Consider the following 15,427-nt stretch of genomic DNA (forward strand, 5'->3'; position numbering starts at 1 on the left):
TGGAAATACTTTAAATACCAGTCACCAGAAGTTCTGGCTTCAAACTGGGGTTAGTAAATCAGGTCCTAGGGTATTTCACTATTAGCACATGATTAAGGGGCAGTCCCTATTAAAAAATGAAACAAATGTTATTTCCTTGGAAATTAAAGTATCTAAAATGAAGGAGAGAGAAGCGACCCTTAAGATCATATTCTGTGCTTGAAAAGAGCTCTCCCTGACAACTGCCTACTCTAGTTATGGCTTTTTAATTTCTTTCACCCGGAATGTCCGACGACACTGCCAGGGGAATTTCTGGCCCCTCCTTCCTGAATATACCCAGCGCTGGCCCCCGAGACAGCACCGTTCAGTTTTCTCATGACACGATGATTATTTTTGGCATTGCGCATGTTTTCTCTGATGTTGTTATGCACCCCCACCCCCCACCTTGGTTGCCTTTTGAGAAGCAATTGTTTTGGCCACTCTGCATAAATGAGGAAGTTAATTTTAGTTCCGTGTGGTGAAGGGGGAAGCAGGAGAGAGGAGGACCTCTACTTTTACCTCCTTTGCAGCACCCAACCCCCCCTCGGGTGCAAACGCAGAGGTCCTCTCCCCCCCCCCCCCATGAAAGAGCTTGCTTTCACCAGGCTCTGTGCTCGCCATTCATCCTTCTTGCCAGCCAGGCTTCAGGGGATAGATATCTAGAGGTGACGCTGGGGGCTGCACCTCAGGGATGGCATCTTAATGACTTGGCTTGGCGGGGTATTAGAACAGCCCCATTCAGAGTGAGTTCACTCCCTGTGCAGTTGGCTCGCTCAGCCTCTGTCCATAGATGTTCTCTTGTTCATGCTGCATGAGGAAATGGAGATTTCCAAGTGGGAAGCAGCCTTCCCAATGCTTTAACTCTTCACTGAAGGGAAGAGGCGGGCAGAGAACTAAAATCTGAGCTGGTGCAGCTGCAGCTCCCAGTTGAGGAGCAAGGCCCCTGGGCTGGGGATGGAGGCCAAGGCAGCTGGGATCACTTTTTCTTTCCTCCCGGAGAGGGAAAGGAGAAGAGTAAAGGGCACGCTTGAATTGTACTTACAATCAATTAGCAAATATTTACCCAGTTTGTCTGCCGTGGCCCAAGGTCCCGTGACGAGGGCACAGAAGTAGGTGTTGTGTCTGTGCCCTACCCCCCTCCACCAAGCTACTTACAGTCCAGTTATAGAAGCAGGAGGTTTGCATAGTAAAGCCAGTGAGACAGGGAGGCCTTTAATGAAGGCAAGTGAGTAATGTGGGCAGGAAGCGCCTTGCAGAAGAAACTGAGGGTGGCCAGAGAAGCGTCAGGGGGAAGTAGAGCTTGAGTTGGCCCCGAGGATGGAGTTTTAAGAAACAAGAAAGGATGAGATGATAGAGGTGGGGAAGATGTAGCAGAGGAGACATTAAAGTATGGCTTAGTGAAATCCCATAAAGAAACATAAAGCAAGGGTAAGATTCTTCTCGACAGAAGAGGAGACCAGGCTTGTCAGAGTTTAGGTGGCTTTGGATTAGGATGGCATGAGGGTAGCACTAACCCTGCCAAATGTCAGCATCTCCATTGTGTCCTTGGTCTCTAGCTCTTGGGAGACCCTGGGTCTCTTTCTGTTCGAAGTGTGGTCACAGACCGGTGGAATTAGCACCATCCACGAGGTGGTTAGAAATGCACTGCCAGGCCCCAGCCCCGACCTACCGAGTCAGAAACTGCATCGTAACAAAATCCCAGGTGATCTGTGTGCTCAGTCTGAGCCGTGCTGACTGTGTGAGCACGGGTGACGGTCTGCCACCCTAGGCCAGTTCCCAGATTTGGTTCAGGGCTGGGAACACGGGCGCAAGCGTCTCTGAGTGTCTTTGTGCTGTGGCTCTTCCCAGATGAAAACCTTTTATTCTAAATAAGAATTAGAATAGAATGCTTATGAAAAATCTAGAACAGAATCCAGTTAAGTGGTTTTTATCCAGTGTCTTCAATTCATACCACTCTGTACTTTAGAGGATGCCAAAAGAACAGATGATAGGGTCCTTTCCCTCAAGAATGTGTGGTCCAGTTAGGGAGACAGAAGCTACGGACATGAAATAAACAGAGAACCACACAGGGCTGGATCGTGCAGTGTGGAACCTCTGAAGTAGGGTGCAGAGAGGTCCGCATAGGTGCGGCCTTCCTGGAAAAAGCGGGCCGTGGGAGGGCCTGGAAGATGAGTGCAGTTTAGAACGGCCAAGGAGATAAAGTGCATGTTCTCCAGGAGGGAAGAGGGGAGGGGGAGAGGCAGGGGCTATATGTCTTAGGGGCTGCAGGGGTGCTAAGCTACTCCCCGTTCGTTCCAGAGAACGTGCGTGCTTCGTGCTCGGGAATCGTTCTGTAGCTCGGGCACTTCTTTATCCTGGTTGTGTGACTTCTTTGTTAGTGTTCTTAGCTGAGGGCTTTGTTGTAGGACCTGTGTGGCTGTACACACAGGACGGCTCAAGCCAAACCACAGATTGCGCTGTTGGAAGCCTGTGGGACCCCAAGGAAGAAGGCTGCTGATGGGTGGAAGCCCTAAAGAGGACAAACCCTACCTAAGTCAGATCTGGGCACAGCTTGGGGGTGGGGGGCAGAAATAGCCTCAAGCCCAGCAAAGCGGTGCCGAAGAGCCCAGTGGAAATGAAACACTTACCCTGTGGCGTCTGTAGGTTCTGCTAGCAAAGTAAGAAAGAAAGAAAAAGTCAGGCATCTCCAAGCAGAGAAAAAGTATTCCACTGGGCCTGGTTAGTCCATTGAGGGCCAACCTCAGACAGGACAGTGAGCAGGACATCTCCTTTCCTGCTTCCCAGATCGAGAGCTCATCAAGTAGTGGCCTCACAGGGCTCCCTAGCCCACCTCCTCCCCACCCCCTGCTATAAACCCAGCTCAACTAAACCTTTTGACACTGTAAAGGGACCTGCCTGTGGTCTTCTGGGGAAAATTGCCCAATTTCAATCAAGAACATGGATTTAGGGTCCAAGGATAGTGTGAATGCTGGCTCCATCACTGGGTGTCACTGGGCACATCACTACATCCTTGGGGTCTGTTTCTTCGTGTGTGAAGTAGGGATGGGACCATACCTCCCTCATGAGATCATTTCAGGATTAAATCAGAGGCAGTGGGATGAGAGTTCTTTATCAGTCTGTAAGCGTTATGTGTGGTTCTTTCCTAACCGCAGCAGCAGCAGCCTGTCAGCTTGCTGGGGTTCACTGGTCCCTCGGCTGGAGTCTGCACAGCGTAGGGGTCAGGCAGTGGCAGGTGTTAGAGGCCAGCGAGAACAACGGAGAGACAGGCAAATGCCCGCTGTGGCTGCTTGCTGTCCTTCCCTCATTGTGGGCGCACGTGCCACTGAGTCTCCTCTGTCAGTGCACTGGGTGCGGTGAGATTGAGGAGGATGGAATAAACCCTTTACTTCTGCACTGGGAGTTGGGAGGCCCACTGGAGTGGCCATCTTCGCAGCCCTGGATTCTCCAGTCTCAGCGATTGGTCATCTGTGTTCAGGTGCTTTAAGCTGCATGTGGCAGGAGGGAAAGAGGAAGCCTACGGGAGCCGGAGGCTGGGCAGAGAGACAGTGGCCCGAGACAGGGTGCTCAGCCTGAGCGCTTGCCTTCCCCCTCGGTTCTGTCTGCATCACCCCCTCCGGGCTCCACGTTCAGCAGCGGCGGCCCTGGGCCTGAAGGTGCTGCTCTTGCCAAATCCATCTCCTCCACGTTCCCAGGGGATCACTATGGGAAAGCTGTGGGGAGCTGGCAGCGAGCTGGGTACCCGTCATCTTTTATTATAAAAAATAAAACACACGCCTGTTAAAAAGGTAGGCATCGTAGTGTTCTCTCTATCAGCCAGAAACTGGAAACCGTAGCTGGAACAGGCAAGTGCACTGTAACCCCCCACATAACATGCTGTTGCTGGCTGTTGTAATATGTTTGAAGAACCCTTTAAAATATGATAAAATGTTAAGTAAAAAGCCTTCAATCCAATGGAATTTCAGGTTTTTTTCTTTATACCTTTCTGTATTTTCACAGTTGCCTACACTAAATATGCATTGCCCTTATTTCCACCGTAACCTTTTTAAAAAAGGAAATGACCTGTTAAGATAAACGAGCTTATGAGACAGTAATTCATGGTGAAGGTCTCTGTTTCCAATGGTGTGACCTGTCTAGTGCTGGTTGGCGATGGCTCTCTGTTCACGTGTCCTGGAGAGAGTCAGAGTGCAGGGGTTTTGCTCCAACTCCACACATTCCATTCCCATTACCTTTCCGAGCCTCCATTTTCCTCATCTCTAAAACGGAATCCTGATGCCTGCTCTTTCTGTCCTACTGAGTCAGACTTACAGATTTTAACTTATTAAGTGCTTTATAGTGAGTGGTACAAGTGCAAAGTGGTAGTAGTCACGGACTTGCTGAATCAACAGAACCCTGCTAAGGCTGGGGCTCGGTGGAGCTAGGCAGAGGGACAGTGTGGCAGTGTTACTCCTGACCATGCACGGAGTCTCCCAGCTGGGCTGCACCTGTCCTCCAATTATGCAGGGAGCTGGGGGATCTGGAGCCCTATGGGGCTGCTCAGTAATTGGATCTGCTGCTCTCTTCTCCAAGGCTGCCTGCAGCTGAGAAGGCCACCAGATAAGCATCTCCAGTGGGCCCCGAGCAGAATTGACCATTAGAGGGCTGTGCTGGGTGGGCCTCCAACATTACTGTCAGCTCTGAACGCAGTCCAGGCGCTCCCTCCAGGGGCACAGGCCGTCAGAGTCAGGGAGGGGGCGGGTGGAGGTGTGCTCAGCCCCAGAGGAGAGGAGGTGGGCAGGTTGAGGTATGAGACACTTTTCAGGATTCCTCCTTCAGGGAAGGAGTGAGTGAAAACATCCATTCCTGTGTAGCCACTGCAGCCCTCACGCCCTCTTCGTATCCCTCTTCTAGGGCTTCAGTGTACTCGCCTGTGGGAGCATTCTTGTCTCCCAGTTGAGCTGTGGTCTCTTTCAGGAGAGAGCATACCCCTCACCAGTCTGCATACCGAAGCAGATTGGTGCCTTTCCCCCCTTGTCCAGGGTTGTTTGATCTGCCTAGTTCCTCTCGAATTTGCTAATTTGAGTTTTTCTGTTTTGTCTGGCCTATGTCGGAGCCTCCCCTCCGCCCCTCTCTATAATAGATATCCCTGGTAATCACTTCTGCCTTTGGACAGACATGAGAATGTCCCCGGAAAGCTGGTCGCCAGAACACCACCCTCTTCTGAAATGGCTCTGCCACTCCTTTCGAATTGCCTTCAGAGCCAAAGACCATTCTTTTCAAAACTTCCCATTGTGGCAAAGCCTTATCTCTGGGGGCACATTTTATTTTTTCAAACAACCAAATTCCATCCATAGCCAAGTCTAGTGACGAAAGGCAGTGGGTAAACGGGATAATATTGTTTGGGGTTTAAAATGAAGCCTGTTTTATGCAGTGTTATGACTGATTTGCTTGTATGGCTCTGAAACTAAGTCTGAAAAGACCTCCCAAAGCACTTAGTACAATGACCACTTCGTGGGAGTGAAGTTTTCACCTTCTCCCAAGGTGCCTGTTTTGAGGGGCAGCTGCCTTTTAAGTGGCATCTATTCAAACCCCTCCCTCCTTATTTCCCCTCCTTCTGTCGGTTAGAGCAAATCTGGTACTTCAGGGACAGCCGCACGGGCTCCCAGACAGATAACTGTGTGGGCTTTGGTGGTGACTCCAAATCTGCTGGCCACAGTGAGTGTGGACACAGCGCATTTCAGAGCGAAAGAGTGAAGTGAGGGTTAAGAAGCAGGCGCGGTGTCAACGCTCCCAAGTCACGTGATCCCAGGGTCAGAAACCTGTGGTTTAATAAACTCTCCAGGTGACTCTGCTGCAGGTTAAAACTGAAAAAAACAGAATCATTTAAGTGAGACTCAGATGATCCCGTTGATGAAACATACCTAGCCCCAATCAATTTCAGTTTCCTTTGACTTCTACCAAATAGGGGGCGGGGGCTTTTTTTTTTTTTTAAGGCTGACTGCTTTGCAACAGTGTTCCCAGCCCATCCTGGCTGCACTCGAGAATCACATGGGAAGCTTTAAACCTCTGGTGCCCAGGCTGCACCCCAGACCTATGATATGGCGGTCTCTGGGTGACCCCAACAAAGGACCCAGGCATCAGTTCTTAAAGGCTTGTCTGATGATTCCAGTGAGTAGCCAGGATGGAGAAGCACTGGCTTTGGTTCTGCTCTAATTTAATCCACGAAGCAATCACCCCCTAGGTGTGCGAGCCAGCCACTTGTCCTGATCTCTGGGACCTGAGGCTGGTGTGTTCCTCCCCGAGGCAGCCTTTGTGCAGCAGCCGCACACCTCACCGAGGGGTCATGAGAGCTCCTCCGAATTGCATTTGACCTTCATCTTCTCCACTCCCAGCTCCTGAAAATTGGAACCCACTTAGAATTCTCCACCCACCAATAGACTCATCTAAGATGGCTGAATTAGCTTCAGCCTCTCCGCCAGATGCTTCTAAGCCATCTAGCCTTATAGGTAGTGAACAGAGGGCCAAAAAGCCCATTTAGTTCTTTCTGTGGTTTGGGTCTAGTAGCGCTTAGTTGCCTTTAACTTCATTTGAAACAATTTTGTTAGGTTGTATTGTGACCGCTGTCATATCAGCATGCATTTTTAAAAAACTTCTCAAAAGTGGTGAATTTTTGTGCAGCCATTTTAATATTGAAGATGGAAGAAAATGTGCAACATTTTCAGCATGTTGTGCTTTATTATTTCAAGAAAGGTAAAAACGCAACTGAAATGCAAAAAAAAAAAGATTTGTGCAGTGTATAGAGAAGGTGCTGTGATTGATCGAATGTGTCAAAAGTGGTTTGCAAAGTTTCTTGGCACTATTGACATTTTGGCCAAATAATTATTTGATGTGGGGCTGTCTTACACACTGGAACATGTTTAGCAGCAGCCCTGGCCTCTGCCCACTAGAAGCCAATAGCAGGAGATAGCCGACATACTCAAAATATCCAAAGCAATAAAATTATTGGTGAAAATGAAAAACATGTCTTATTTTATGGAAAAAATTGAACTGACTTTTTGGCCAGCCCAATAGTTTTGGTACTCTGGTGGCCTACAGGCATTGAACGTGGGAGTCCGGATTGCAATAAACATCAGGAGACTGTCGCTGATGAAGCAACCAACCCCACTGGAGCATCTGTGGCATCTTGGAGGCCCCAACGGGCTATGTTCACCTGGAAGTCAGAAACCAGGATTATTGTGCCCAAGGGCTGATAATGGCTCCATGTTGAAACAATGACCCAGAAGTTAAGGAGACAGTTTTAAGACAGTGAAGCTCTGGCCCAAGAGGTTTTTCCTGGTGGAAGTGTAGCATATACCTGGGGAGCATACACCTGGGGAGTCTTTTGATTGGCTGTCTGGTCCTTAAGTAGTTAACTCCCCTTAGTTAGGATCCAGTGTTTCAGACTTTGAGTTTTCAGCTTGGGGGAACTTAAGTAAAAATTTGTGTGTACTTTTTTTTAATCCTCACTGGAGAATATGTTTTTATTGATTTGAGAGAGAGAGGAAAGGAAGGAGGGAGAGGGAGAGAAAAAGAAAGACATCAATGTGAAAGAGAAACATTGATCGGTTGCCTCCCATACGCACCCCGACTGGACCCAGCACTGAACCCACACCCTAAGTGTGTTCCCCGACTGGGGATCAAACCCACGGCCTTTCAGGGTATAGGACAACGCTTCAACCAACTGAGCCACCAGGCCAGGGCTCCTTTTCAGCTCTTCACCCCCTTCTTCCTCCTGTCCTGTACATAAACATCCAATTTGTGGGAAAGCATCTAACACAGTGCATTTGGAAAGTTACACAATAAGTAACCGTTTCCTTGCTGCCAGTGGAGAAACCTTTCATCCTGGATCCAGAAGAATTAGGTTGAGACAATATCTTTTAGCAAGTTACTCATCCCTCCAAATCTCCACTTCTTCATCTATTAAATGGGGATAATAGTTCCTATCTCTCAGGGCTGTTGTGAAACTCACATGAGATAACACCTGTAGAAAAAGAGTGTTCTCTGAACCCTGCAGATACCAGAAAGGTATTGTCATTTGTCCTTCTCGGATCAGCTGAAATCCTGCCTCCCCAAGTGGCCTTCTCAGACCTTGTTTATTCACACCCGCTGGTTTCTTATCTTAACCACCTATGGGGTTTATTGTTGGTACTTATTTCTCTAGTTAATAGAAATGTTTCAAGTTGTTGGCTCCCTAACTAGACTGCATTCTCCTTAAAAACAAGGAATGTACATCTCATTCACTCTACAGTCCCACAGGGTCTAGCTCAGAGCTCCGTAAACACTTCCACGTCTGCTCGAGGGCCCACCGACCCGGGGCCCGGGTTCACATTGTGTGCTCCGCGCATGAAATGTTGTGCCAGGGCCACTCACGGGTCACAGGAGGGCCACCAAGAAAGACAGGAGCTAGAATTTGGTCAAAGAGCAATTGGGAGTAAGAAACAAATTTCGGAGCCTTTTCTGATGATTAGGATAAAATATCTTTTCACAAGAAACCAGAGAATTCTAACATGCTATGCCTAGAATTGTCATTTTTAAAAAAATTCTGGTCTATTGCCATTAATTCTGGAACCCATCCAGGGAGAGAAAATAAAGTTTGAGTATTTTAGGAAACAAAGCCTCATTGACCAAAGAAGGTTCAGTAACAAGAAACAAAAGAATTGGTCAAGATCAGCCTCACCACGAATATACCCCCAGCCCAGAGACAGCACTGAATTGGTGATGAGGGGCAGCTGTTATGGCCAAAGTCTGATGTGACTAACACTCATATTAGCCATTTAATGGAGTTGTTATCATCTCTCATGAGGGTTTTCATTTGTGGAGAGCTTTCTCGCACAGGCAGACCTTGGAGACATTGTGGGTTCAGGTCCAGAATGCCCCAATAAAGTGAGTATCTCAATACAGTGAGTCGTAATCTTTGCTTGTGGAGGGTCTTGCCTTCAACTTGTAAGAAAAATGCAACATCTGTGATGTGCAATAAAGGGAGGGACACCTGCACTCCCAGCCTTCTCCACTCGTCCCGTCTGATCCTGGCAAGTAAGGCCTGAGATCTCCCCCATTTTCCCGGTGGGGCCGTCGGGCACCAGCAGTGCAGTTGCTGGTCCGAACTCCGATGTAGCTCGGTAGGCTTGTGGCCAATACATTAGAACATCAGTCCTCCTAACTTCCAGTCCCCTGTTCCATTGGCCAGGAGACCCAGCTCGTGATAAATTGTGTGAGGAAGTCGCCTGTATATGCATCAATTGGGCTTGGGGTACGGGGTATCTCACCTTCACTCTCAGCACTAATTATACTTGCTCTTTAGTGTTGCTGAGTAAATCGAAGCAGTGTTGCACACTTTTGTCTGTTCTTCCAAGAGTCAGCATTACACAGATTCCTCTGGGCTGTGTCCACTGAAACTAGATAATTTAATTAAAGTCATGTCAGTGCAACCGTGAAACCAGGTAGCTAAAGGGGGGCTCGTGACTTTTACACCCAGAGGCTGTGTGATAGTCTCAATCTTCTTTTCCTGAATGTTAAGATATTGCTGGATTGTTTTTTCTTTTTTATTTCTTGCTAAAGCCACTATCTCCTACCATTAAGCAGTGGGAAAATGTTGGCCTAGGAAGAAATGAGTTCTAGCTCTAGATCTGCCCCTAATTGGCTAGATGGCTCTTCTCTAGTCACATAACCGGGCCAGACCTCAGCTTCCAGATCTGCGAAATGGGACAGCAGCAATGCCTGCTCGCCCATCCCCCCTGTAGGTTGGGAGGGTGGGGTTCCACAGGGAGCCCCCATGTGCTTCAGGACTTCTAAGTGTCCGCTCACTAACAATTTCCAAGGACTCCTGCGGGCATTTTCTTTGTGATCTTGGGCAAGTTGCATATTATGTCTGAGCCACAGTTTCCACAAGTTAATCGTGCTCCCAATACCGGCCATATTGTGTTGTTGGAGGGCGACAATGAGGTGATACATGTAAGGTACTTGGTGTAGTGCAGGCACAAAAGTGAGTGTCACAAATACTGATGTGGTCCAGAGAACGCAGTAGGACCCAAACGTCAAACGCCATGGCCAGACAGAGCGCCGACCCCACGCTGCCTTTCCCTTCCCTGGTTCTCTCTGCTTTGCTCTTCCACATGGTGGGAGGGACAATGGCAAAGGGAAGCTCCGTGCATGCAGATGTTGGCATTAATGTCATAGCCTGTTCTGCGGACCTTTTCCACCCCTGGATGGCTTCTCTGGATGCCCCTGATGTCTGGTCATATGTTGATGTTGCTTTTGTCGGGTATACAAGGATCGGTGCTGGAGAATGGAGTCCAGCATCTCCAAGACACTGGCTTTCACGACCCATAGGCGTGGTGTGTACAGTTGTTGCGTCCTGTCCCCTTCCCACCCTTACCTCCCGTGCCAGGAGGCCTGCAAACCTTGGGCAACTGCTTTTGCTCCACAGTCAGAGGTCAGGATTAAAATGCAAATGGGAGGAAGTAATATAGGCACTGTCGCTAAAGGTCTGGTGCCAAAGCAGCATGGCCGTGAGGGCAGATCTGAGGGAGTGGGGATGGCGGGGGGCAGGGAGAGGGTTCTGGGACTTGGAAGTTGGAGGGGAGAGGAGGGAGCAGGGATTAGATAAAGGAAACATAAAAGAGAGCTAGGACAGGAAAAAGTTTCACAGTTTTGCTGAAGGTTCTTGTTCTTCTTGACCATCAACAGCGATGGGATGTTCTTTCTGCAGTCTGAGTAAATGATGCTTAATCCATCCACAGAGCTGGATGTTCTGTTTTTTAAAAGGAAACATGTTGTAAAGTCAGAACAGTGCCTCTGCCCCAGATCTTGAAGGGCTTGAAAGGCATGTCAACATTCCATGAGTCCCAAAATACTGATTATCTGCCCAGATAACAGGAAGCAAAGCCAAACAGGAGGAGCAGCAGCCCCGGGTTTGGAAATGTCAGAAGGGAGGACCGAGAGCTCGAGCTGGAGCTGGGTGGATGAGGCCGGGAGAGCCATGGACTGCATTGGACACGTTTTTAAAAAAGCAAACTTGTTTACTGACCCTGAGATGCAGGTTATTTATAAAAATATAAGAAAATACAGATAAACATGAAGTAAAGAAAATCCCCCATCACCTCTCCAACCCGAAACTGCTAGCATTTTTGTGTAGAGAGAGACAAGACCATCACCCATGGTTAAGACCCTGGGTCCTGGGGTCCACCTGCCTGGTGCAAAGCCTCACTTCCCCACTCACCTGCCGAGAAGCTGCAGGTAGATTAGCCTCTGTGGACCCATTTCCTCATCTGTGAATTAGAGATGATAATAATAGAGACTTCCAGGGGTAGTTGTAAGAATTAAAGAAGCTGAAGTAGTAGTGCTTAAAACAGTACCAGTAATAGAGTAAACACTATATATGTGATCGCTGTAAGAATGTTATTATTTTATTACATTTCTAGACTTCTGCTAGTATTTTAGCACTATTATGTATATTTCTATGAAAACTGGGTTGTACTGTCTACTTTTGTAATGTTTTTACTCTCATGTTCATCTTTTCATGGACACAGTTGTTATTAATGTTAGCTAATATTGATTGCTTCCTGTTGGGATAGGCCTGGTGCTAAAGATTTTACATAAATCGTCATACTTAATCCTCATAATAATTCTGTGGGGTATAAGTACCCGTATGACCATTTTTCAGATGAGAAAACTGAGGCTAAGCCACTTAAATAACATGAGTGTATAGAGCTGACAAGTGGAGAACTTAGAATTCAATACAGAGAGTCTGGCTTTTAACTTTACATGTTAGAGTGCTATTTGGGCTTTACAAGAAGATCCCGGATTTCGTCAGGACTTCCTGAAAGGGGCAGATTTGGGTGTGCGTCATCTTTCTGTCCGTCCTGCAAAGAAGAGGGAAATGAGCGTGAGGCAGGCTAGTCACCCTATGCTGGCAGCATGAGGAGGAAAGCACGTGCTTACTCCTTTGTGACCCCTGAGGGCAAGTGTGCACCTGGGGACACCAGGCTGACACGTCTGGCTGCCTGTTCTTCTTGGGCTCCGACGACATTTTCAATTTTTAGCATGGAAGTAACTCTCTGATACAAAAATGGGACCTAAGTTTCAGGACTGGGCCTAATTTTTTTCTAAGTGCATTTTGTCTAGAAGGGGAAGCTTGAAGCAGTCGCTCACCTTGTTTTCCAGAGTTTTTGACACAGCCACCTGGGTCACTGGCCACAGCTTTCTCATCCCCATTGTATCTTGGGACTGAGGTGCACGTTGACCTCAATCCCAAGATAACCCAGGCCCAGGTCCGAAGCACTGCCGGTGGATGGAGTTAATCGGCAAGTCTCTGCTTGAGAAGACGCAAACACACGAGAGCAGGGCTGAGGATAGGAGGCAGGCTGTGTGGTTCAGACGGCCTGTGAGCCGGTACTAGTTTGGTGTAAGAGTTTGGTGGTGCCCTGCTTGGGCTGGGGTCCCTCGGGATGTCTTGATTGGGGTATGATGGAATGACAGTGATGTTGTGGGGACTCACCCCTTCTCTCTCAATCTAGGAGTAGCTCGGAGAGGAGGAAGGAGAAGTCCCGGGATGCAGCAAGGTGCCGGAGAAGCAAGGAGACAGAGGTCTTCTACGAGCTGGCGCACGAGCTGCCCCTGCCTCACAGCGTGAGCTCCCATCTGGACAAGGCCTCCATCATGCGGCTGGCCATCAGCTTCCTGCGGACACACAAGCTCCTGTCCTCAGGTGAGGCGGTGGACGCCCCCAGGAGGCTCCCTTGTGCCGGAGTTGGCACAAAGGCCACTGGGAAGGTCTCCCCACCCAGGAATTCCCACTCTGCAAAACTTCCGCCCATGAAGACACCATCATTGGTGCTTTATTCCTTCATGTCACACATCTCCTTTCCAGCATTGACCTTTACAATGAGTACAGCCGTGAGGTGAAGGGCGAGGACAGGACCACGGGAACCCACGGGCACCTGGCAGCTGAGAAGGAGAGAGCAGAACAAAGCAGGTTTTGCTGGCCTCTCAGTTGCCTTTCCATCTGGCCTTGTGACCCACACTCCACTCAGATTCAGTCCAGATCTGCCAGTGCCTTAGAAAGTGGTTTCTAGTGCTTGTCTTCCAACTACCTTCTCCAGAAGGGCCGAGGTGTGCCCATATGATCTTTTCCCCTGAGCCAGTATGCCAGGCACATTATTTGGTGTCTCTGCCCTTGGTTTCCTCAACTGTAAAAGGGGTTAAAAATACTTATTGCACAGGGTGTCAGCGAGAGTCAATGGAGATGATGTCTGTAAGGCCCCTGACCCAGCCACGCTTGTTCACACCGGGGAGTCATCGATGGATAACCACCTCCCCACAGAGCTCACCCACTCTCACCCCCCTGGTGTCTTGGCAAGGCTGAAGTTCACAGAACGCTTTTTTTTCTCAGAGTTTACACTCTTCATAAAGCCTTTTCCTGCTAGTCCTGACCAGAAAGAGCTGGCCTGAGGAGTTGCCCAGTTTTAGATCCCATGGGACTCCCCCGTTTAGTCTGCCCATTTCATAAGGAGACGGAGCAGTGGGCTGTGTCCTCCTCGCCTGCTGTGGCACTGCGGGTGGGCAGCATCCAAGGCGGTGAGCGTGAGGGAGGTGGGCAGGGAAGGCAAGGCTCTTTGGTGGTTGGTTTTCAGTTTTCCTGAGTGGGCTGAGTGCCTTGGAGCCGGGGGGATTCTGCCATCCTGTTATGAAGTGGCTATTCTGGGAAGGAAACCCTGAGCAAAGGGAATCCAGTGTGAGGCTGGGAGGCCAGAGTGACATGTGCTATTCTGGGCCCTCGAGCACAGGAAGGATATGGGGGAAAGACTTTCAGAAAATAGGATGACAGCGCAGTGGGTGCAAGGGTTGGAGGGCCAACCCTGTGCTGCAAGTCTGAAGCATCTCGGAAAAGTGCGGATAGGCGGGGAGAACCAAGGGCAGAGACATGCTCTGTAAAATGCTTTCAGTGAAACAGTGCTGAGCACTGACAGGTTCGTCATCCTACCTGCTACAGAAAGAGGGAACATGGGCTGAAGTGTAAGAAAGGCTTGGAGATGCCACCTCAGGGAACATGTGTTCTTCTTTTTGTTAAAGAGACTCACCTTCCCGGACAGGGGAGGGCAGTGTCTGGTAGTGCTGGAGTCAGCCTTACATTTACACAGAGTAGGCAGTGGAGGACTTAAATGACTAGATGAAGACCCTTCTCGATACCCAGAAACAGCATCTTGACTTTCTGGTTATGGTACTTGAAATTCTGCTCTTAGACATTAATTCCTTTGGGTTAATCATTGCTTCCTTCTACCACCACCCCCATTCTTCCACCAACAGAGAGCCCCAGGGGACTGATATATTCATCCTGGGATAGCTCTCTGATCAAATCTGGACTTGTAGAACATTTCACAGATGTTCTGTGTTTGGTGGTTGAAATGTGAAGCACACAAAAGCTAAGGTTGCCCAAAGTCATGCACTGAGCACGCAGTGAGTCTGCACCTGAAACTCGTCGTTTTGAATCTTGGTCCGTGGGAAAGGCAGACACAGGAGGGCAGGAGCGCTCTGTGAGCCCGTCAGGGGAAGATGTTGGCAAGGGCTGGGCGCGTGGGGAAGAGGAGGGAAAAGGCAGGGGGACCAAAGTTAAACAGAGGACCTGGGGCCTACCCTGAGCAGCGGGGAGGGAGAAGGTCCTCACACACTTGGTGTTCCCATCCTTTCCCTGGGTCACAGCCTTGTTTTCCACATTCTCCCATGCACGAGCCTGTTGGTGGCTCAGAGGCTGACTGTGAGAGGACCGTGAACCAGAGGCTGGGCGTCTGAGCACGTCTGCTGGCCCGTGTGCCGGCGTGAGCCCCTGTGCCAGACACGCCAAGGGAGATAGGGCCAGAGTGGCCGCAGCAAGACATCTTGCCTCTCCACTCAGGAGCTGTTGCAGCTCAGGGACACAAACGGCCTGCCATCTGGCTGGGCTCGGCCCCAGACCAAGCAGGGCCCTCAGCATGCCCGCTCTGGTCCTCTCTGTCCCAAGGTAAGAAATGAGAGAAAAAGTGATCTGGTCCTGATGTCCTTGAAGGAGTGGCTCTCACTGAGCAGGCGTTGTGGGGGAGGAGGGGGCGTGGGGGAGACAGATGGCCAGCACCGTCCCCTCTCTCTGCCCTCCCTTCCAGCCTGCCGCCACGCGTGCCTGCAGCCAGTGGTTGGGATTGTTTCCAGGATTGTGTAGGAGACAGGATCTTTTTCTTTTCTAGTCATATTTTTGCTTTTCAACACATGTGGCTCAATGAAAAGGAGTAAGGATTTGTGGGCAGACAGACCCGTGTGGGAACCTTGGTCTGGCCGCCTTCTTTCTCGGCAGCCACACGAAAACCTCTTGTACTGTCTGAGCTTCACTTTCCTCATCTGCGCAGGGGGAGTAATGGGACTAAGT

General features: G+C 49.5%; 1 protein-coding gene across 1 annotated transcript in view; it reads left to right on the forward strand.

Moving 5' to 3' along the window:
* The window catches only part of EPAS1 (endothelial PAS domain protein 1), an 84,171-nt gene that overhangs the window by 33,650 nt on the left and 35,094 nt on the right, over positions 1-15,427 (forward strand). The window contains exon 2 of the mRNA XM_024552855.4: positions 12,549-12,739. Within this exon, the coding sequence (XP_024408623.3) occupies positions 12,549-12,739 (191 nt within the window). The remainder of the gene's footprint in view (positions 1-12,548; positions 12,740-15,427) is intronic.

Source organism: Desmodus rotundus, chromosome 5, assembly GCF_022682495.2.
Source record: "Desmodus rotundus isolate HL8 chromosome 5, HLdesRot8A.1, whole genome shotgun sequence".
Classification (NCBI taxonomy): domain Eukaryota; kingdom Metazoa; phylum Chordata; class Mammalia; order Chiroptera; family Phyllostomidae; genus Desmodus; species Desmodus rotundus.